At 42.1% G+C, this 23,995-nt stretch overlaps 1 protein-coding gene across 6 annotated transcripts in view; it reads right to left on the bottom strand.

The window, feature by feature from the left end:
* Window positions 1-23,700, bottom strand: part of DDHD2 (DDHD domain containing 2) — a 49,288-nt gene extending 25,588 nt beyond the window's left edge. For 4 of the 6 annotated variants that reach the window (XM_023214536.3, XM_031935859.1, XM_023214535.3 and 1 more), the window contains exons 1-16: window positions 23,292-23,559; window positions 21,965-22,209; window positions 20,603-20,793; window positions 17,862-17,951; window positions 17,280-17,400; window positions 15,832-15,921; window positions 13,477-13,612; window positions 9,815-10,023; window positions 9,464-9,531; window positions 7,968-8,090; window positions 6,172-6,267; window positions 4,008-4,124; window positions 3,749-3,904; window positions 3,128-3,230; window positions 2,825-2,995; window positions 2,242-2,404 (exon numbers count right to left, since the gene is read on the bottom strand). In XM_023214536.3, the coding sequence (XP_023070304.1) occupies window positions 2,242-2,404; window positions 2,825-2,995; window positions 3,128-3,230; window positions 3,749-3,904; window positions 4,008-4,124; window positions 6,172-6,267; window positions 7,968-8,090; window positions 9,464-9,531; window positions 9,815-10,023; window positions 13,477-13,612; window positions 15,832-15,921; window positions 17,280-17,400; window positions 17,862-17,951; window positions 20,603-20,793; window positions 21,965-22,209; window positions 23,292-23,347 (2,135 nt within the window). In that variant the 5' untranslated portion in view covers window positions 23,348-23,559. Of the gene's footprint in view, window positions 1-2,241; window positions 2,405-2,824; window positions 2,996-3,127; window positions 3,231-3,748; window positions 3,905-4,007; window positions 4,125-6,171; window positions 6,268-7,967; window positions 8,091-9,463; window positions 9,532-9,814; window positions 10,024-13,476; window positions 13,613-15,831; window positions 15,922-17,279; window positions 17,401-17,861; window positions 17,952-20,602; window positions 20,794-21,964; window positions 22,210-23,291 lie in introns of all 6 variants that reach the window. The other 2 variants (XM_023214537.3, XM_026453982.2) reach the window with 2 other exon arrangements.
* Between the last annotated feature and the right edge of the window lie 295 nt (window positions 23,701-23,995).

Below are 23,995 nucleotides of genomic sequence, written 5' to 3'. Positions count from 1 at the left end.
TACAACCTCTTATTTGGCAATATTTATCAAATTTTATAAATGTATATACCTTTATGCCATTGATTCCAATTTGAAGTATTTTACATTACAGATATACTCATGAGTAGGTGAAATGACACGAACAAGGTGTGTGCAAAAGAAAAGGAAAGCTGAAAGTCCAAGAGTAGAGGATGGCTTAAATAAATTATGGTGTATTTAGACAGTGGAAGACTACGTAGCTAAAAAAAAATGAGGAAGCTACATATAATAGGTTAAAAAATGCCAAGATACACTAGTAGAAAAAACAAGGCACAGCACATTGTCTTTAATATGACACTATTTATATTTTTAAAAGAAGGGAAAGAATATATTCACATACATATATTTATTATGGAGGCATAAAATGGATGGCTAGAAGACATTTTACATTAGTTGTATATGGGGAAGAAACTAGTTGCAAGGAACAAAATTAAAAAGAAGCTTTTCATTATTTTTCTTTCTTTGAATTTCAAACCATATGAATGTGCTGCCCACACAGAAATATTAAAAGAACTCTTCTTTCTTTTCTATCAAGCCAGATCACCAGAGATCATTCTTAGCATTATTTTAGTCCCTTACAAGATTGCTTTTAATGAACTGTACTTTGATTTTATGTCATGGCCTCTACTGTATTTATTACATACAAATGATAGTGATTGCATCAGATAATTCCTTATCAGAATTCAAGAGAAAAATTCTTCTTAGGCCCTTTGAGCTTTTTTTTTTTTTTTTTTTTGAGATGCAGTCTCACTCTGTCACCCAGGCTGGAGTGCAGTATCACGATCTCGCCTCACTGCAACCTCTGCCTCCCAGGTTCAAGCAATTCTCCTGTCTCAGCCTCCCTAGTAGCTGGGACTACAGGCATGCACCACCACACCTGGCTAATTGTATCTTTGGTAGAGACGGGATTTCGCCATGTTGGCCACTTTCATTTTTAAATGGTCTGAGCTTTCGTTTTTAAAACACTTATCTCTGACCCACCTTATTTTCCTTGCTTTATTTTTATGAAAACTTCTTCAGGGATTAATTTGTATTCTTTTATACTATTCTTTTTTTCAGACATGGTCTCGCTCTGTCACCCAGGCTAGGGTGCAGTGGCACCATCATGGCTCACTGCAGCCTTCAACTCCTGGCCTCAAGCAATCCTCCTTCCTCAGCCTCCCAAAGTGCTGGGATTATAGACATGAGCCACCATATCCGGCCTGAATTTCAATCAGCACATTAATCCATTCTACAATCCATCAGGTAACCAATTATATTTAATAATAATTCTTCCCAGGCGTGGTGGCTGATGCCTGTAATTCCAGCACTTTGGGAGGCGGAGACGGATTGATTGCTTGAAGTTTGAGACCAGCCTGGGCAACACGGCGAAACCCTGTCTCCACAAAAATTAGCTGGGCATGGTGGTGCACAACGGTCATCCTACTTATTAGGGAGACTGAGGTGGGAGGATCACTTGAGCCCAGGAGGTCAAGGCTGCAGTGAACCATGAGCATGCCACTGCACTCCAGCCTGAGTGACACAGCAAGACCCTGTCTCAAATAATAAAATAAAATAATAATTAATTCTGTCATAGCTACCATAAATGCTTTCAAATGTGTTTGCTATAATATAGCAACAGTAATATTATTTGTTCCAGTTCATTCATGTGCACCTAAATGGCCAAAAGACACATTTTTAACACGAAGCTAATTGAACTTATGGTTGTTGGCATCATTAGCCTCATCCATGTTCTACCCAGCTGCAAAATATAGTAACAGTGTGTTTAAACCAGATTCTTGAAATAACACGAAATGACATGATTGTGCTTGTGCTGTCTAAATGAGAAGTCATTTTAATCCCAAAGGTACACAGGTCTTCTTTTTTGAAACAGGGTCTTGCTCTGTCACCCAGGCTACAGTGCAGTGGTGTGATCATGGCTCACTGTGGCCTCAAACTCCTGGGCTCAAGTGAGCCTCCTGCCTCAGCCTCCCAAGTAACTGGGACTATAAGTGCATACCACCATGCCCAGCTAATTCAGTTTTTGTAGAGATGAGGTCTTGCTGTGTTGCCCAGGCCGGTCTCAAACTCCTGAACTCAAGCAATCGTCCCACCTTGGCCTCCCAAAGTGCTGAGATTATAAGCCTGAGCCAATGCACGTGGCCTATCCTCCTTTTTCTGCGTCTATCAAATATCTATGAAACAGGTAAACAAACAAAACAAACACAAATAAACAACATTTACCAGTAGCACAGATGGCTTTGTAAAGCAAATAAATACTCATTAAAACTTTCAATAGGCTTCTCCTGTAGCACATAGTCAATGCGTTGGCCTCCATTCAGCATCCCCACATTGATAGGCAGGACTTCTTCTTTAACTGCCACAGAGGTCTCTTCTGTGTTAACATCTGGATATGGAAGAACCATAATGAGAATCTAAAACCTTTGGCCTTCAGGGTTATCCTGTTAACTTCTCCTCACACTCCAAGTTTACCACAGAATGAGCTACTCTGTTCAGAGAGCTCTCTCCCATCTTCCTCCTCTCAATCTCCTTCAAGCTCCTTCTCAGGTCACAGTAATTTTGTCCAATCCCCATTTTTGCTTTTGCGCAACACATCTCATTACCTATACCATTGATAGCTAGGTCATTTGCCTTGGGTTTATACTAAATGCAAGCAGGAATAGAGCTCTTTAGAAGTTGAAAACTAAAGCAAAATAATGCAATATTCACTATGAAATTAAATGTGAAATTAAATTAACTATGAAAAACGCCACACCATGGCATCCCTCTTATCTGGCAGCTGGTCAACGTGTACAGTGTCACTGACCACTAGGCTTCTCTGAAGTTGATTCAGGTTCTGCTTCAGTTTCTTCTGCCGTTTCTGAAACTTGTAAGGCAGGGTATGGAGCTCTGGTAAAAGACTTCCAGGCCATCCGCAGCGAACCTAGCAAGTTGTTCTTAAGGTCCATACTCATCCTGGTCAAGCCCTCTCTCAGTTCTGAAACATATAAACAAAGAACATTAAATGACTTACAAAGAGTTTAGGGTCCAACACAGCTGAACAGAGTGAATGATGCCCTTTGCACTAGCCAAAAGGTCTAGAATTATCAAGTTCTATGCTCAGACTTACCTAAGTGCATCCGCTTCCTGCCTTTATGATGTGGGATCAGCATTGGCTCAAATTCCACTCCTGGGACCACCATTGGTTCAATCCTATAGGCCACAGGATCAAACTACATAGAAAAAACAAGAGCTACATTTACCTCTGCTGAGCACAGTCTGGAAACTATGTAACTTGTTTTTTTTTTTTTTTTTTTTGAGATGAGGTCTCGCTCTGTCACCCAGGCTGGAGTGCAGTGGTGCAATCATGGCTGAGGTGCACTCCAGCCTGGGTGACAGAGCAAGACTCTGTTTAAAAAAAAAAAAAAAAAAAAAAAAATCAATACCCTGAGGTAGCCTTCAACTACTGGGCTCAAGCAGTCCTCCTGCCTCGAACTCCCAAAGTGCTGGGATTACAGGCATGAGCCACCATGCACAACCAGAACTATATATCTTAAGCAAGAATAATCATAAGTTCATTAAAAAAAATGTACAGCTCTGTTCCATCACTTCCAAATCAATACTATTATAAGTTGTCTCATTGCTAGAGGATGGAATAGGAAAAAAAAAATCAACACAACAGAAAATCCTATGTTCTTTAACAATAAGCCCTGTTATTTAGGTAAAACCACAATAGCTATACAATGCTTACAGGGTGATAAATATTGAAGAAACCTTTGCATGTTGGAAATCTGTAGTTGGGATCAATTCTTTTTAGTCCTCTAACAGTAAGGAACATTCCAATGGGAGATCCAAAGGCAAAGAATATTTCTGGTTTATAGATGAGCCGGGGATATTTCACAGACACCTCAAAGGAGGAAAATAAAAGCATCTCTTATTAATAACAAAAGTTACATCTGTTTCTACCATATGAATAGCAGGCGGTAAAATGATCAAAGAGAATTAGTTACCTGCCCAATGCCAACATCCAGATAATCACCATTTCTAGTATTACTGCTACTGCAGAACTCAGATTCTTTGGGAATGTTTGCCCCTGAAGCAGGCTGCAGGGTTGGTCTATTAATACCCTAAAGAATAAAAAATAGTTATGTGGAGAAGCTGGGCATGGCAGCATGCACCTGCAGTCCCAGCTACTCAGGACCCTGAGGTAGGTAGGAGGATTGTTTAAGCCCACGAGTACAAGTCCAACCTGGGCAACATAGTCTCTATTTAAAAAAAAAAAAATTATGGGGAGCTACTATATAGTAAAAGTATAGTCAAAGGATTATATAGTTTTCTACTGGTTTGAAAGGACCCTTAGGAAAGTTCTGAAATGGCAGCCAAAAATTCTAGGAAGATGTCCTCAGATAACAAGATTAAATTATTGCCTTAAATTGTTAATTGACATTCTTACATGCTCTAAAATGATGAAAGTCATACATAGCCATTTCGGCAGCAGCTGAAACTTTACGCAACAATCATAAGAGAAAACAATAGCAGGGTACTGTGGGAAGATAATGCTGAGGACTGCTAGAGTTCTATGAAGTGCTGTGCCTCTGTAATCAAGTAGGATGTCAATGGGCTGGGCCAAGAACTGAGTCTTTAAAAAGAACTGAGCCACCTGCTAAAAAGTTGGAAAAGAACTAACTACTGGCCGGGCATGGTGGCTTATGCCTGTAATCCCAGCACTTTGGCAGGCTGAGATGGGCGGATCACTTGAGGTCAGGAGCTCAAGACCAGCCTGGCCAACATGGTGAAACCCCATACTAAAAATACAAAAATTAGCTGGGTGTGGTGTCACACACCTGTAATCCCAGCTACTTGGGAGGCTGAAGCAGGAGAATCACTTGAACCCAGGAGGCGGACGTTGCAAGTGAGCCAAGATCGTGCAATGAGCGAGACTCCGTCTCAACAAAAAAAAAAAAAAAAAAAAAAAGAAAGAAAAGAAAAGAACTAACTAATAAGACATGGAGAGAAATTCAGTGACCAGAAGAACTGAATGTGGAAGTACTGTTATAACATAGGTAAACCTTGAGAACATTATGCTAAGTGAAAGAAGCCAGTCACATGGCTCAAAAGGTCACATATTGTATGATTCCATTTATATGGAATGTCCAAAATAAGCAAATCTGTAGAAACAGAAAGTAGATTAGTGGTTGACTCTAATTAGTGGTTGACTCCCTGGGGGCAGGGAGCAATGGGGAGTGACAGCAAATAGGTATGGGGTTTCCCTAAAGAAGAATGGAAATGTGCTGAAATTGGATAGTGGTAATGGTTACAAAACTCTATGAATATACTAAAAACCATTAAATTGTAAACTTTAAAAGGGTGAATTTTATGGTATGTGATGTGAATTATATATTGGTAAAGCTCTCATGAAAAGAAAAAAAGCAAAAAAATAAATAAATAAATGGAAGGAGAATTCCAGAGGAAAGAAGACTTCTGAAGCTAATGACACTTTTAAGGATGTAAAAAAAGACGGGCCAGGAGCGGTGATTCATGTCTGTAATCCCAGCACTTTGGGAGGCTGAGGCAGGTGGGTCACCTGAGGTCAGGAGTTCAAGACCAGCCTGGCCAACATAGTGAAACCCCATCTCTATTAAAAATACAAAAAGTTAGCTGGGCATGGTACTGCGCACCTGGAATCCCAGCTACTCAAGAGGATGAAGCAGGAGAATCGCTTGAACCCAGGAGGTGGAGGTTGCAGTGAGCCGAGATCACCCACTGTACTCCACCCCGGACAACAGAGCGAGATTTCATTTCAAGAAAAAAAAAAAGAAAAAGAAAAGGATGTAAAAAGGAAAATGTGTTTAATTTCTAGAAAGAGAGCCAAAGATCGGCCAGGCAGAGGTGGCGGGCACCTGTAGTCCCAGCTACTCAGGAGGCTGAGGCAAGAGAATCGCTTGAACCTGGGAGGCGGAGGTTGCAATGAGCTGGCATCACACCACTGCACTCCAACCTCAGTGACAGAGCAAGATTCCGTCTCAAAAAAAAAAAAGAAAGAAAAAAAAAAGAGCCAAAGATTGATTACCAAAAAACTGCTTGACTTCCCAGAATAAACATCCCACAAAACACAAGGATACACTATGGACATCAAAGAACTGCTTAGTCCAACAAGCTGTATTAGGCACATACCGTTGAGTTTTTTCTGGTACTGAAATAGTTTAATATCTTCTTCCTTGGTCCTAAAGGAATTCCCATTTCCTGAAGATCTCGGTCTGTACATAAAGCCTATGCACAGAAAACCAAGTCTTTCTTATTTGTAGACAAAATAAAATCAATCCTGTCCCCTAAGAGGATTAAGACCTAGGCACTCTGTTGCTGCCTGTCTCTCTAGTAGTAAAACATCATATAATAACTTCCAGAAAAAAGGACCTGTTTTATTCATGAAACACCCTAAAAAAGAATAGAAAATATCAATACTTATAATATCAATGTTATAATAATACAGACAACATTGTGTTATTGTTAAAAAAAAAAAAAAACCCAGAGAAGTTGGGTATCTAAGGACTTCAGGACATAAATATCTTCCTTGATTTCTATACTGACTTAGATGTCACATGCCTGAGAAGGATTATACTCCTGCTCATGAATGCAAGCATTGAGAACATACAGCAAACACACAAGTACGCAACAGACTAACAATCAAGATCTCAAGTGTCACTCATCATTTTTTTTGTTTTTGAGACGGAGTCTTGCTCTGTCACTCAGGCTGGAGTGCAGTGGCGCGATCTTGGTGCACTGCAACCTCCACCTCCTAGGTTCAAGCGATTTTCCTGCCTCAGCCTCCCAAGTAGCTGGGATTACAGGTGCCTGCCACCAGGCCCAGCTAATTTCTTTGTATTTTGAGTAGAGACGGGGTTTCAGCATGTTGACCAGGCTGGTCTCGAACTCCTGACCTCGTGATCCACCCACCTCAGCCTCCCAAAGTGCTGGGATTACAGGTGTGAGCCACTATACCCGGCCAACTGTCACTCATTAGGGAAGCCTTCCTGCACCTTCTGAGACCAGGTTAATTCTTACAACACGGTGTACTTTCCCTACTTAGTTCTTATTGTAATTGCAATGATGTGTGTGATTATTTAATATGTGTCTTCCCCAGTAAACTATAAACACTATGAGGTCAGGGATCATATGTCTTATTTACCAGTCTATCCGGTACTTGGTATAGTAAGCATTTTCTAAATATCTGTTAAATGAGCGAATGTATCACAAACCAAAAAAAGGCCAAACAAAAGTGGAAAAAACAAAAAACAAATAAACAAGCTGGCTGGGTACCATGGCTCACACATATAATTACAGCACTTTGGGAGGCAAAGGTGGGTGGATCATGGGGTCAGCAATTCCAGACCAGCCTGGCCAAGAGACCAGCTTGACCAACATAGTGAAACCCCATCTCTACTAAAAATACAAAAATTAGCCAGACATGGTGGCGGGCACCTGTAATCCCAGCTACTCAGGAGGCTGAGGCAGAAGAACTGCTTGAACCCAGAAGACAGAGGTTGCAGTGAGCTGAAGATCACACTATTGAACTCCAGCCTGGGCAAGAGTGAGACTCCAACTCAAAAAATAAATAAATAAAAAATAAACAAGCAAATAACAGTAGAGCTCTTAAAAGTACAACAGAAAATTAGAGTTGGAATAGCTAATGGTTATTTATTTGTTTGTTCTTGCACTCATGTTTTCTATGAGTCGTACTGGTTAGTCTGCTCCACTGCTCTATGAATATCAATATGGCCATCTGAACTTTGAACTTCGAACAAGGCAAAGGTCACTTGATATGATAAAAAGCAAATAAATAATGCTAAGGAACATTAATGATAAAGTATTTATGACTAAAAAGTGTCTAAAGGCTATGCACTTAGTAAACATGATAAACAATAAAAATACTGAAAATGGCTTGGCATAAAGTTTTAAAAGATTATTTTTACCAGAGCTTCCTTATCTACTTTCTCCTTCTCAAAGATATCAAAGAATTCAGAGAGCTGAAGTTTCTTCAAATCTTCCTCTAGTGTAGGTGTATCTCCTTGATCCATTACAATATTTAGTGAATCCTAAAAATTAAATTATAAAGCTCATAATCTCAAAATTCATTTAGTTTCCTTTATACTAGTTTGCAGTAAAGAAATACACAGATTTCCACAGCAATGTATCTTAACTTTAACAAATTGTCATTTATGCAAGATATAAATTAAGAGGTTCCAAGGTTTTGCAACTTCAATTGAAAATATGTTTTTAAAGAAATGAGTAAAATATTCATCATCATTAACAAACATTTGCTGAATTTTAAGGGAGCTCGGTGCTTAAGAAATAGGAAAATGGTGCTTAAGAAATAAAACAGTCTAGGCTGGGCATGGTGGCTCACGCCTGTAATCCCAGCACTTTGGGAGGCCGAGGTGGGCAGATCACAAGGTCAGGAGTTCAAGACCAGCCTGACCAACATGGTGAAACCCCAACTCTACTAAAGATACAAAAATTAGCCGGGTGTGGTAGCGTGTGCCTGTAATCCCAGCTACTGGGGAGGCTGAGGCAGGAGAATCATTTGAACCCTGGAGGCGGAGGTTGCAGTGAGCCAAGATTGTGCCACTGCATTCCAGCCTGAGCGACAGAGTGAGACTATCTCAAAAAAAAAAAAAAGAAATAGAAATAAAACAGTCTAAGACAAAAGCTCTGCTCTGGAGTAACTCATGGTCCAACAGGAGAAATAGGTACCAAATCAATCCTATAGATGATACATGGTTATAGGAATTTTTACTAAAAATGTTTAAACATGAAGTTCCCCAATACTTTCGAACAGAGTTTCTATAAATCATATCAATTTGTAGCCAATTCATTCATTTGTTCATATGCAAACTTCATTTAGCTCAATGATTCCGTAACTCAGCAGTGCAAATTTTTGAGACGGAGTCTCACTCTGTCACCCAGGCTGCAGTACAGTGGCACCATCTCTGCTCACTGCAACCTCCACCTCCCAGGTTCAAGCGATTTTCCTGCCTCAGCCTCCCAAGTAGCTGGGATTACAGGCACACACCACCATGCCCAGCTAATTTTTGTATTTTTAGTACAGATGAGGTTTCACCATGTTGGCCAAGTTGGTCTTGAACTCCTGACCTAAGGTGATCCACCAGCCTCAGCCTCCCAAAGTGCTGGGATTACAGGCATGAGCCACCTCACTCGACCAGCAGTGCATGTTCACAAAAGAAAATAAGGTAGACTAAACAATTATTATTTGTAGAAGCATATTATTATCTTGCTTCTATCATCCAAGAATGTCAGAGATAATTAAAAGTCTGGTAAAATGGAAGTAAGTGTAAACGTAATGTCATGACATGAAACTAAACTCAGCTGAAAACAAAAAATAAGTCTAAAATCTATAAATCCTTACTAAAGAAAACTACAAGAAAACCTAGCTGAACATCTAAATTACCTTTTCACTGTCAATATCCCCCAAAGAATCTTTCTGATTTGTTAGGATATCAAACAATATAAGCGAACCTATAAGTAAAATAGAAGAAGGGACAATTTCTAAGCATTAGCACTAAATGGCTGTCTGTTATACAAAAAAAGTCATAAGCCAATTACACATGTAAGCAAATCCACACAGCAAGGAGTCTTTCTTTCCAATTTACCACCACCCTTCCAACCCCTTCCAAATTTCTTGATCAGAGACCACTTCTGGACCTCTGAATTTCCTACTGATAAAAGACACTGTGCTTCAAAAACAGGTGTCTTTAAAATGTGATAGTCTTCTCTGGTCACACAGAATTCATTTTGTTACCTAAACTATGACCAGCAATGGATACACCCCCTTTGAAATCAGGGTTCCTCTGCAGAAAAAGTGTGTATATTCGGTTCATTTCAGAAGCAACTGTGTCCACAATAGTCTGACAGTAGGTGGGGCTATTGTAGAAGAAGACATCCAGAATTGTGTCATTGGTGAAGTGCCTGAGGCGGTTAATGCTGGGCAGGGTTATTCGCTGCAGATCTCTGAAAAAAGGAAACATAATTTAAGCAGGAAACCTAAATACATTTAATAGCCACTTCCAATTTTAAGCCTTCAAGCTTAGACTTAAACATTTTATAACAAACAATTGTCGATTTATAGGAAAAAACAAAAAGAGGACAAAGGAACATGTGTAATGAAGCCAGAGGGATGTGATCAGCAAAATTCAGAAAATACGAAACCCTACAAGTCAAACCCATTTCTCCCATACATAAACTGCAAGAAAACAATAGATGTAGACAGAGAGGTAAGTGGTAATCAAGAAATTAAGAGACTTTTTTTTTTTTTTTTTTGAGATGGAGTCTCGTTCTGTTGCCCAGGCCGGAGGGCAGTGGCATAATCTCAGCTCACTGTAACCTCCACCTCCCAGGTTCAAGCGATTCTCCTGCCTCAGTCTCCCAAGTAGCTGGGATTACAGGCGACTGCCACCAGGCCCGGCTAATTTCTTGGTATTTTTACTAGAGACAGGGTTTCACCATGTTGACCAAGCTAGTCTTGAACTCATAGCAATTGCAGGCATGTGCCGCCATGCCCAGCTGATTTTTGTATTTTTAGTAGTGACGGGGTTTTGTCATGTTGGCCAGGCTGGTCTCAAACTCCTGACCTCAGATGATCCACCTGCTTTGGCCTCCCAAAGTGCTGGGATACAGGCATGAGCCACTACGCCCAGCCCAAGAGAGACTTATAATAAAAGACATATCAACTAATTGCAATGTATGGACTTTATTTGGAACCCAGTTTAAAATGTGCTTGTAATTATATAAATATGTATATAAAAATTAATGTGTATATATAATTAATGTATATAAAAATATATATAAAAATAATAGACAACTGGAAATTTGAACACTGACTAGGTATTTGATGACATTAACAAATTTTTAAGTGTGATAATAGTGTTATGGTTATACATTTTTTAAGTCCTTTAAAATACACTGTTCAGGGCTGGGTGTGGTGGCTCACACCTGTAATCCCAGCACTTTGGGAGGCTGAGGCGGGCAGATCACAAGGTCCAAAGTTTCAGACCAGTTTGTCCAACAGAGTGAAACCCCGTCTCTACTAAAAATACAAAAAATTAGCCGGGTGTCGTGATGTGCACCTGTAATCCCAGCTACTTGGGAGGCCGAGGTTGGAGAATCACATGAACACAGGAGGCAGAAGATGAAGTGAGCTGAAATCGCACCACTGCACTCCAGCCCAGGCAACAGTGCAAGACTCCGTCTCAAAAAAAAAAAAATACTGTTCAGGCTGGCGCAGCAGCTCACACCTGTAATCCCCAGCACTTTGGAAGGCTGAGGCGGGTAGATCACAAGGTCAGAAGTTTGAGACCGGCCTGGCCAATATAGTGAAACCCTGTCTCTACTAAGAAATACAAAAATTAGCTGGGCGTTGTGGCACATGCCTGTAATTCCAGCTACTTGGGAGGCTGAGGCAGGAGAACTGCTAGAACCCAGGAGGCAGAGGTTGCAGTGAGCTGAGATCATGCCACTGCACTCCAACCTCGGTGATAGAGCGACACTCCATCTCTAAAATAAAATAAAATAAAAAATAAAATATACTGTTCAGGCCAGGCACTGTGGCTCACACCTGTAATCCCAGCACTTTAGGAGGCCAAGGCAGACAGATTGCTTGAGCCCAGGAGTTCAAAACCAGCTTGGCCAACATGTTAAAAGCCCAACTCCACAAAAAATAGAAAAATCAGCTGGATCAGGCTAGGCACGGTGGCTCACGCCTGTAATCCCAGCACTTTGGGAGGCCGAGAGGGCAGATCACCTGAGGTCAGGAGTTCGAGACCAGCCTGACCAACGTGGAGAAACCTCGTCTCTACCATAAATAGAAAATTGGCTGGGCATGGTGGCGCATGCCTGTAATCCCAGCTACTTGGGGGTCTGAGGCTGGGAATTGCTTGAACCCGGGAGGCAGAGGTTGCAGTGAGCTGAGATCACGACACTGCACTCCAGCCTGGCCAACAAGAGCAAAACTCCATCTCAAAAAAAAAAAAAAAAAAAAAAAAATCAGCTGCGAGTGGTGCCACATGCCTGTAGTCCCAGCAGTACTTGGGAGGCTGGGATGTGAGGATCACCCGAGCCCGAGGAGGTCCAGGCTGCAGTGAGCTGTGATCACACCACTGCACTCCAAAAAAAAAAAAAAAAAAAGATACAAACTGAAACATTTACAGATAAAATTACAGGATGTCTAAGATAAAAACCATATGGCAATGAAGGGGCAGTAGATAGGGTATGAAGATACGGATGAGGCAGAACCAGCCATGTGTTGAGGCTTGTTGGGGCTGGGTAATCAGTACACAAGGATTCATCATATATACGATTTCTGTGAACAAAATGATCTCTAATAAAAAAAGTTTTCTAAAAAGACAAAACAAAAACAAAAGGCTTTTCCTGGAATTTTCAGCAGTAAAGTTTCTTGATTACATGTCAAACGATAAAGAGCTCCCTCTCTCAATGCACAATTTCTAAAAGCAGAAAAAGGTGTGAGTGCCAGGTGCCAAAAGCAAACAGAATTCGTATCTGGCAGAGGAAGACCACATTGACAAAATCTAATATCCAGTTAAAGGTTTCTTAAAATTCCCAGAAAGATTCAAGTATACAACTACTTCTGCAATTTATAAGGGCTACGCCCTTAGTAACCTGTTAGCATTTGCTCGAATATTAAAGAATCCGAACCCCACCACAATGAAGTGTTTAGCAAATGAATATACCCAAATCATAGTGTACTGAGAACTGAGTCACAGAATCAGAAAAGCCATTTCTGAGACCAGCATGGTCAGCTTATGAAACAATGCTGACTACTTCCTGCATCTCCTGGTTCTATTCTAGAACTGTATTAGAAACACACTACTTGCTGGAGAGCCCCATAGCTAGATATCCTCAATTTAAGCAACCTTCTCTGTCATTACCATAAAATTTACAAACAAAACTAATGGGTTTGTACCTTAAGAAAGCCATCACTTAAAAGTCACTGTACCAATTATTCCCTAAGTTATAAATGCTAATAGTTTAATGTTTGAGAAATCCTCCCTTTTTTCTAAATTTGGACAAATATTATTTAAATATAATAACAAAAGGAACAACAAAATACTTTGCACATCTTGGAGTATGGCTGGCTTTTGACATCTGAAAATGGAAATGGTTATACACTATGGGAAGATAGCAACATTTGGCTATAATGCTAAAGATACAATGAAGCTATAATAGTAAATACTAGTGAGCCAGTAAAACATACTGAAGATACACACAGCTCTCTACTCCTAACCAGGGTTAATTAAACCAAGGGACTGATCAGCATTTAATAGCATATCTCTAAGAAATTTTAAATATTCAGTCAGCTATAGCATAAAAATGTCCCCAAGCATAGCAATGATCAGAAAATATATTATTATCACAGCTAACCACTCAAAGGTATTAAGTATTACTCACACATCCACACCAGTAGAATGCAAAGGACTGTGCCAATTGACTGGAAGAAATTCTACCCTCCCAATCTGGTGATTTTCTTGGGCTTTCTTAAAATGTGTCTGTAGCAAGTTCAAGGAAACACTGCGAAAATCATTAACTGGAAAAGAAAATTAACTTATGCATCAACAATGAAGTAACAAATCTGCAAAATCTGGATGCAACAAATCATGTAATTATACTCTAACTACATTTGCACAGAACACATACTGACCTCCATCAAAAATAAAGTGGTATTCAGGAAAAATTACGAATGCATATAGGAAAAGATGTTTCTTTAATAACTTTTTTTTTTTTTGAGATGGAATACTGCTCTATAATCCAAGCTGGAGTGCAATGGCGAGCTCTCACCTCACTGTAGCCTCCACCTACCCGGTTTGAGCAATTCTGCCTCAGCCTCTCGAGGATCTGGGATTACAGGCGCATACCACCACACTCAGCTAATTTTTGTATTTTTAGTAGAGATGGGTTTTGCCCTGTTGGCCAGGCTGGTCTTGAACTCCTGACCTTAGGTGATCTGCCTGCCTTGGCCTCCCAAAGTGCTGGGATTACAGGTGTGAGCCACCGTGCCTGGCCTAACAACTTGCTTTTACCGTACAAAATATTTCATCAAAAGAAGGCTAACTTCAGGCCAAGAGCAGTGGCTCATGCCTGTAATCCCAGCACTTTGCGGGGCCAAGGCGGGTGGATCGTATGAGGCCGGGAGTTTGAGACCAGCCTGGCCAACATGGTGAAACTCCATCTACTAAAAATACAAAAATTAGCCAGGCATGGTGGTGTGCGCCTGTAATCCCAGCAACTCAGGATGCTGAGGCAGGATAATCACTTGAACCCGGGAGGCAGAGGTTGCAGTGAGCTGAGATTATGCCACTATACTCCAGCCTGGGCAAGAGCGCAAAACTCTGTCTCAGGAAAAAAAATAGTATATTTAAAAACAAAAAAAAAAGGAAAATGAAAAAAAAAAGAAGGCTAACTTCAAAACGTCAGCATCATGGGAACTGTTACAATTTTTTTTTTTAATCACATGACAATACAACAACAGTCTTGCAGTTGAATTCCTATCCTAACTTTCTGGTTCTTATAAATAGCACCACCCAACACTTTAAAGAAAAAAAAAACACTGTTGTTTGAAATTCATATCACATCAGTCTCAATCTTCCACAATACAATTCTAGTTTTTGTTTTTGTTTTGTTTTTTTTTTTTTTTGAGGTGGAGTCTCGCTCTGTCGACCGGGCTGGAGTGCAGTGGCCGGATCTCAGCTCACTGCAAACTCCGCCTCCCGGGTTCACGCCATTCTCCTGCCTCAGCCTCCCGAGTAGCTGGGACTACAGGGGCCCGCCATCTTGCCCGGCTAGTTTTTTTTGTATTTTTTAGTAGAGATGGGGTTTCACCGTGTAAGCCAGGATGGTCTCAATCTCCTGACCTCGTGATTCACCTGTCTCGGCCTCCCAAAGTGCTGGGATTACAGGCTTGAGCCACCGCGCCCGGCCTACAATTCTAGTTTATGTTTAGAACCATTAGCCGGTAGCCAGTAGAATAAGACACCCTAATTGGAATAATTAAACTTTGAATACTATCAGGTTTTAGAGGACACCTTTTTTTTTTTTTTTTTTTTTTTTGAGACACAGTGTTACTCTGTTGCCCAAGCTGGAGTGCAGTGGCCCGATCTCGGCTCACTGAAACCTCCACCCTCCCAGTTCAAGTGATTCTGTTGCCTCAGCCTCCCGAGTAGCTGGTATTACAGGCGCCTGCCACCGTGCCTGGCTAATTTTTGTATTTTTAGTAGAGACGGGGTTTCGCCATCTTGGCCAGGCTGGTCTTGAACTCCTGACCTCGTGATCGACCCGCCTCGGCCTCCCAAACTGCTGGGATTACAGGTGTGAGCCACTTCGCCCAGCCTAGAGGACACATTTCAAAATCTAGTTATACTAATGACTTAAATCCTCCAATTACAATATCAAAGGTTTATCACAGTATGAATTACAAAAATGATTGATGCTTCTGTTATTCATTAAACTCTATCATCTTTATGGTTCCCTGTAAATTTGAAATGGTTAAAAATAGGACCATCACATCATAAAACAATTTTATAGGGATTAACTGCTTGTTCATTCAAGATTATTACAATAGTTAAGAGTATAAACTATTAGCCCCAGGAATTTCCTAGCACTTCAGGTCTGAGAAGCTTTACTACCTCGCCACCTGTCTTTAACTCTCCAAATCTTCTTACGCAGCTAAGACAACAGACCAAAGACAAGGCTTTATCTCAGCTCACAAGAGCACTGATTAATATTCTCTCACATGCTTTGCAAACCTACCACACTGTACAATGCTTCGAAAGCGGAGATCACAAGCTGGTCCAATCCCATGGACTACAAAAACCAAGTGATCTATTTGTAAAGGTTCTCCTATAAATGAAATTAAAAAGAAAATTATTCTGTATAATCAGTCATGTATTCTAATACCATTCATCATGAAAAGGTTATAAATATGAGCAAGTTAAAAGATGAACAGATAATTTAAAAGATATAAAATAGTCCTTTATTTAAGTACGTAGCAAAAATACACTGATTTTACTTGGTTTCTAATTTATCTTGAAATAAATCTGCAAAATTTTTTTCAGGATTTTTTTCTTTTTTTCTGATCTCTGAAAAAGAAAACTTGGCTGGGTGCGGTGGCTCATGCCAAAAAAAAAAAAACTCTTTTTTTTTTCCAGGTTTTTTTTTGTTTGTTTGAGACCGAGTCTCGCTTTGTCACCCAGGCTGGAGTGCAGTGATGTGATCTCGGCTCACTGCAACCTCTGCCTCCTGGATTTAAGTGATTCTCCTGCCTCAGCCCCCCGAGTAGCTGGGACTACAGGCATACGCCACCACACCCGGCTAATTTTTTGTATTTTTAGTAGAGACAGGGTTTAGCCAGGATGATCTCGATCTCCTGACCCGCCTGCCTCGGCCTTCCAAAGTGCTGGGATTACAGCCGTGAGCCAACATACCGGGCCTTTTTCCAGGTTTTAAAAACTTTTTTTTTTTTTTTTGAGACAGAGTCTCACTCTGTCACCTAGGCTGGAGTGCAGTGGCATGATAAACACTCATTCCAGCCTCAACCTTCTGGGCTCGAGTGATCCTCCTGCCTCAGCCTCCAAAGTAGCTGAGACTACAGACCTGTGCTACCATGCCCAGTTAATTTTTGTATTTTTTGTAGAGATGGGGTTTCACCATATTGCCCAGGCTGGTCTCGAACTCCTGGGCTCAAGTGATCCTTCTGCCTTGGCCTCCCCAAGTGCTGGGATTACAGGTGTGAGCTACCACGCCCAGCCAGGTTTTTAAAACTTTTTATTTTTAAGTAACTAGAAATGTATAGGTAACTAGAAATGTACAGAAAACTAGAAAGCATAGTACAGACACTCCCACATACTTTTTACAGAGATTCAACTTTTTAACAATTACATTTGCTTTATGATTCTCTGTGTGTGTACACACACACACACATTTATTTTTCTGAATCATTAGAGAGCAGGCTACATACATCATGAATAGTATTGCCAAATTTTACCCATCCTACCATATGTGCTAAGCAGTTTTAAAAGATATTTTTACATCTATTAAGATTCTTAGACAAAGTGATGCTAATCTCAACTTGGAATAAACCCATATGATTAAAGATGATTTTTAAGCCTTGAGGTAATCTAAATTCACAGTAAAAGGTCAAAATTTAAGGAGCAAACAAATACATCATAAGGTAAGAAAAAATAAATGATTAACATTACCACAATGAATGTCAACAGAGATGTTCTCAACTCCTCTCTTCACAGTTCTTGGTCGACCCTGCTCCGTGGGTGCTGAACCCCAATCATCAGACCCTGCAACTGGCTGGTAATGCACCATAAGCTTAAACAGAACAGATCAGAGAAATAAAAATATTCTACAACACAATCATCTCTATACAATGCAGTTTTAAGTGTAGAATGATGTCTTTCAAACCACGCAGTCAAATCTGAACTGGAGTTTTGATATACAACTTGTACAGCTTAAAATGAGAACCCTGAAAATATATTAGGCTAACGGATCTGTCAATAGTGCCCTTCTACATGGAAGACATGCTCACATAATAAGTCAGTGATTTTCTTGTTCTACAGTGGCATAATTTTCCCTAAGAAAATTATTTTGTATAAGCTGAGTTGGGTAAATAACAGTAGTGGCTACAAGTTTTTAAGTTTCATAGTTGTGAATTCAATATAAAATGTGACAAAGGTTATCCTACATAGAATGCTTAGCAAAAGAAACCAATTGAGCTCTCCCTAATAGTGCAATTAACTTTTTATCCCAACAAGAGAAATGCTTTGTTTTACCTTTGGATTGTGTAAAATAATAATTTCTCTGTTGGGAGATTCCAGTTTCTTTTTCCATTCATCCAAAGTTACAGCAAGCATGTAAGTTTCCTTAAAAGAAAACACATTTCATTAGAGTTCTCTAGTAGTTTTCCTATTAAAACTGAACTTATTCACAAGAATACTACTGTATTAATGAGTTTCAATAAGAATATCCTTCTCCAATTTATCACATTTATTTTTAAATCCTTTTTTGTTGTTGTTGTTTTGTTTTGTTTGAGACAGAGTCTTACTCTGTTGCCCAGGCTGGGATGCAGTGGCGCAATCTCAGCTCACTGCAACCTCTGCCTCCTGGGTTCAAGCGATTCTCCTGCCTCAGCCTGCCAAGTCGCTGGGATTACAGGCACCCACCACCACGCCTGGCTAATTTTTGTATTTTTAGTAGATATGGGGTTTGGCCATAATGGCTAGGCTGGTCTCAAACTCCTGACCTCAGGTGATCCGCCCACCTTGGCCTCCCAAAGTGCTGGGATTACAAGCATGAGCCACAGCACCCAGCCTATTTTTAAATTATTTTGAAATTACAACAGATAGTAGCACCAGGACAAAGGGGGAAAAACACACACACACACACACACACACACACTCTTAATTCCATCATCTATACTAGATAATTACTGTTCACATTTTAGTATATTTGTTAATATTAATGTTCTAGACCAGGTGTGGTGGCTCATGCCTGTAATCCCAACACTTTGGGAAGCCAAGGCAGGAGGATCACCTGAGGTCTAGTATTCAAGACCAGCCTGGCCAACATGGCAAAACCCCGTTTTTACTAAAAATACAAAAATTAGCCAGTGTGAGTCAGGCACGGTGGCTCACACCTATAATCCCAGCACTTTGGGAGGCCAAGGTGCATGGATCACCTGAGTTCGGGAGTTCGAAACCAGCCTGACCAACATGGAGAAATCCTGTCTCTACTAAAAATACAAAATTAGCTGGGCATTGTGGTGCATGCCTGTAATGCCAGCTACTCAGGGGGCTGAGGCAGGAGAATCACTTGAACACGGAAGGCAGAGGTTGTGGTGAGCTGAGATCGCGCCACTGCACTCCAGCCTGGGCCACAAGAGTGGAACTCCCTCTCAAAAAAAAAAAAAATTAGCCACCAGTGTGGTGGGGTGCGCCTGTAATCCCAGCTACTTAGGAGGGTGAGGCAGGAAAAGTGCTTGAACCCAGGAGGCAGAAGTTGCAGTGAGCCGAGATCGCGCCACTGGACTCCAGCCTGGGCAATGGAGTGAGACTATCTCAAAAATGAAAACAAACAAACAAAACAAGAAAAAGGCCGGGCGCGGTGGCTCACGCCTGTAATCCCAGCACTTTGGGAGGCTGAGGCAGGTGGATCACGAGGTCAGGAGGTCGAGACCATCCTGGCTAACACAGTGAAACCCCGTCTCTACTAAAAATACAAAAAATTAGCCAGGTGTGGTGGTGGGAGCCTGTAGTCCCAGCTACTCAGGAGGCTGAGACAAGAGAATCGCTTGAACCTGGGAGGCGGAGGTTGCAGTAAGCCGAGATTGCGCCATCGCACTCCAGCCTGGGCGACAGTGAGACTCCGTCTCAAAAAAAAAAAAAAATACTAATGCTCTACTCCAATTTAAAGAAAAATTTCAGTTTTCAGAGCAAGAAAAATAAAAGCTAAAAAAGATCAATCCTGTGACCATAGCATAATAGACTTTGCGTGTGTGTGTGTGTGTGTATGTGTATTTTTTTTTTTTTTTTTTGTAGTGATGGGATCTCCATTTGTTGCCCAGGCTGTTCTCAAATTCCTGGGCTCAAGTCATCCTCCTGCCTTGGCCTCACAAAGTGCTGGGATTACAGGCAAGAGCCACAGTGCACATCAGTCTTTTTTTTTTTTTTTTTTTTTTTTTTGAGATGGAGTTTTTCTCTTGTTGCCCAGGCTGTAGTACAATGGTGCGATCTCAGCTCACCACAACCTTCCCCTCCCGGGTTCAAGCGATTCTCTTGCCTCAGCCTCCCGAGTAGCTGGGATTACAGGCATGCACCACCATGCCCAACTAATTTTGTATTTTTAGTAGAGACTAGGTTTCTCCATGTTGGTCAGGCTGGTCTCAAACTCCCAACCTCAGGTGATCCGCCTGCCTCAGCCTCCCAAACTGCTGAGATTACAGGCGTGAGCCACCAGGCCCGGAGTACTGTTTTCTTTTTTTACACCTTAAAACAACACAGCCATTTCCATTGTATTCTAAAATCTGAAAAAGGCCAGGCACAGTGGCTCACACCTGTAATCCCAGCACTTTGAGAGGCCGAGGCCAGCAGATCATTTGAGGTCAGGAGTTTGAGACCAGCCTAGCCAACATGGTGAAACCCCATCTTTAATAAAAATACAAAAAAACTAGCCAGGCATGGTGGCGACCACCTGTAATCCCAGCTACTTGGGAGGCTGAGGCAGGAGAATCACTTGAACCCGGGAGGTGGAGGTTGCAGTGAGCCAAGATCGCACCATTGCACTTCAGCCTGGGCAACAGAGTGAGACTCCTTCTCAAAAAAAAAAAAAAAAAAAATCTGAAAATAAGACTACTTCATCCTGAAACTGGCTTGCAAATAGAAATGCTTTCTCATATTTTATAATGTGATACAGACAGAACCAAACTTTCTGGAAATTTCACAAAATAAATTACAAAAGAAAGATTATTAAATAAGAGAAGGAAAGAATAAGTAAAAAAATAGAGTCAAAAGAATACCTCTAAAACTTGGCTGAAGCTCTCCGAGTAGGGAACATACTTATTGTCTTTGTCTCCCTTGTAAAACCATGTACATCGTCTCACTTCCGATGCTAGTTCATCCCAGTATACAGCATATCGCATCCTTTCCCCCAAATGAACATCATATCTGCCCCCATCAGTAGGAACAACTCTCCCATTACAATCTTTTCCTTTCAAGGATTGAAAAGGGGAAAAGAAGTACATATTTCAAAATAAATCTCCCAACATACAATTCTGAGTTATACTCTAATGTTATGAAACACATGAATGAACAGTTCCTACTTGGCTAAACACCAACAAAATGGAATTTAATTCATATCTTTTTCACTACCTACTTTACAAACCGTCAAAACCATTCCTGATTTTAATGAAACATGAAAAAAATATTACCCAAACAGTTTTGCTCTTTTTCTGAGGAAAGACAGCAGTGCCCCTTAAAAAAAAAAGTATATAATGTGATTTTTCTGAATTTGCTTGGGAACCATAAGGTAAATTAATAACCATCATGATGATTCAGTATAAATAGAATCATTCTTGTTTTATAAAAGAAGAAAAGTCAAGTGACAAGTTAGAGAGTTCATTCTTCTGCACTGTGACACCCCACTCTATACATACTTTTTTCTCTTTTTTTGAGACAAGTCTCACTCTGTCACCCAGGCTGGAGTCCAGTAGCACAATCTTGGCTCACTGCAACCTCCGCCTCCCAGGTTTGAGCAATTCTCCTGCCTCAGCCTCCCAGGTAGCTGAGACTACAGGCACAGAGCACCCAGCTGGCTAATTTTTGTATTTTTAGTAGAGAAGGGGTTTCACCATGCTGGCCATGCTAATCTCGAACTCCTGACCTCAAGTGATCTGCCCGTCTTGGCCTCGCAAAGTGCTGGGATTACAGGTATGAGCCACTGCACCCAGCCTTACACATTCTTTATAAAACAAAACATAAGCTAGAACATTAAAGATATTACTGGGGGGCTGGGCACAGGGTGTAACACACCTGGTAATCCCAGCACTTTGGGAGGCCAGGCAGAAAGACTGCTTGAACCTAGGAGTTCAAGACCAGCCTAGACAATATAATTAGGTCCCCAACTCTATGGAAAAAAAAAAAATTATTGGGTAACTATGCAGAAATAATAATAGATACTGTTTTCAAAATACAGACCAAATTCTGGAATATTATTGATTGGCTAGGTATTAGTGCAGAAGTTCTATATAAAATGCTGTAAGAAATTATTTAACTGGAAAAATCTAAAATTTGGTTTTCATAGCACTCACTATAAGAACCATTATACTATAGTTTGAAGAGGGGGAAGTCTTTGTCTATTGCAAGTCATAATTTTCACCTACCAGAGCTATATGCCTCCTCCAGCTGCTGTGAATCCTCAGAGTTGAAAGGAATCCATGTCTCCTTAGAATCTACTATCTTACAATAAAACCAATGGGGAGAAACTGGTTCATACAAGCTGCCAGCATCCATGTCTATTAGCTCAAAGGAACTACATGAGTTTGGTGATGGGGATGGATCTGACTGGGACAACTGCTCCTGTTGTGACTGCACTGATGACATTTCGCTCTCTAAAGACAAAAGAAAACTATCAGGAAAATGATTTTAACAGTGTAACTGTTCGCACACATACACAAGCACAAAACTAATCATTTTACAGAGCCATTTCTGCAACAACAACATCTACATAATTTAAAAGAAAAATAACATAAATTAGCAGCTGGATGGGTGGAAGCTTTAAATAAAATGCTTCTATTAGATCAACCATTGCGCGGAGTTCCCAATTCTCTCGGAAAACTGGGTAATTTTACTCAGTCCATGAGTTATAAAACAAACCCAGAATTACAGGACCACATGCTCGAAACTTGATTGCAACAAAAACATTTTACCCTAATTTCCAATCTAAATGTAGTTAAAGGCAGAAAATTTACTCCAAGTCAGCTGGGTCATGCCCTGTCCTAGTAATTCCAAGGTTTTGGGCTCCAGGCGCCTACCATTACACAACTAATGGAATCTTAAAATACAAAAAAATAAAACTACCCGCTAAGGAACCAATCATTTTTGATGGATCCTTGAAGTGGATTAATGGGCGGTGGCACAAATTCGGAAAAGAAACCTCGCCCGGGGCCACGGTGCGCACGCGCACGCCCACTCGCACAGCCAGAATCTCAGATGAAAGGTAACCAGCGACCTCAAAAGCCTCCTCCCGCAGAGGCTGCTCTGACCAGCTGTTTCTACCTCTCCAACACTCCTTCCATTCGGCAATGACCAGCGCTGCAGGCACCATAAGGACACTTCTAAGTTGCCCCGTAGGGCAGGGGGCAGGAGGGCATCTCACGCGGGCCCGGTGGGACGGCAGACGCCGGCTTTCGGCTCCATTGTCCTTTTCCCCGCACAGACTTTCCTCAGCCACCTTGGCGCGCCCCTAGACCCCGCGACCCTAGGCCCTGGCGCCCCGCTCCGGGCCCTCGGAGGTCAGGCTCAGGTCGTCCGCCCGCAGTCCCGCGACAGCAGCAGGGCAGCCAGTGCAGACCACAGGGTAAACAGGGTTCACAGGGTGCTCAGGGTTCCTCCAGGCTAGGGGCTTCCGCATCCCGGCCCCGCAGCGCTGCACCGCCCACCGGCACCCAGCCAGGCCTCCCTCGGTCCAGCCGCCCGACGCGGACTCACCTGGCAGCCCCGCCACTCCTCAGGCTCTCCTGCCCTCCCTGAGGGGGACACGGCATGGCCCGGCCGCGGCCTTTACCCCAGTCCGGGCGGGGCGCGGCGGAGCAGGGCGGAACCTGGGGTCCAGCCGGGCTCGCGCCGAACACCAGGCGCCACGGCGCTCCCAGTGGGCGAGCAGCGGGCCCGGATGCCGGGCGAAAAGGTGAGGCGACGGGGAGCGCGGCGCGCGACCGCGGGTGGGGCGCGCAGGGCCGCAGGGCACGGGTGGCAAGTGTCGCGAGAGGTGGAAGGATTCGCGCGAGACGTGGCTTCTCCTGCGGGCAGGGAGTTGCAGCGGCGGGCGGCCGGCGGCTGAGGGCGGCTGAGGTCTAACTGCCAGGAAGAGTTTCGAGTGTCCGTGGTGGAAGGGGCTTCGAGGCGGCCCCTCAGGTATGGGGCGGGAAAGTTGGCCTGATCCTCGTGATACGCTGCAGACCCTACTAGTGCGTCAGGGTCGTGTAGGGGACCACCGGACACAGGGACAGCGCGGCCCCGGGATCAGCGGAGTAGGGCGGAGGGCGCAGCTGCCCCGCTCCTTTCCTCTATTTCTGGGTGCTCAGAACGGGTGTCACTGGCGTTTGCCAGAAAAAAAGGCTTTGGCCCCTCTTCCGTGCATTTATTATGATTTAGAGGTTACCAAAAAGGTATCCCTAAAAAATGTGGTGTCG

The sequence above is a fragment of the Piliocolobus tephrosceles genome, chromosome 7, assembly GCF_002776525.5.
Source record: "Piliocolobus tephrosceles isolate RC106 chromosome 7, ASM277652v3, whole genome shotgun sequence".
In the NCBI taxonomy this organism is placed as follows: domain Eukaryota; kingdom Metazoa; phylum Chordata; class Mammalia; order Primates; family Cercopithecidae; genus Piliocolobus; species Piliocolobus tephrosceles.
Note: the sequence above shows the minus strand (reverse complement) of the source record. Positions and strands in the feature narration are given on the sequence as shown.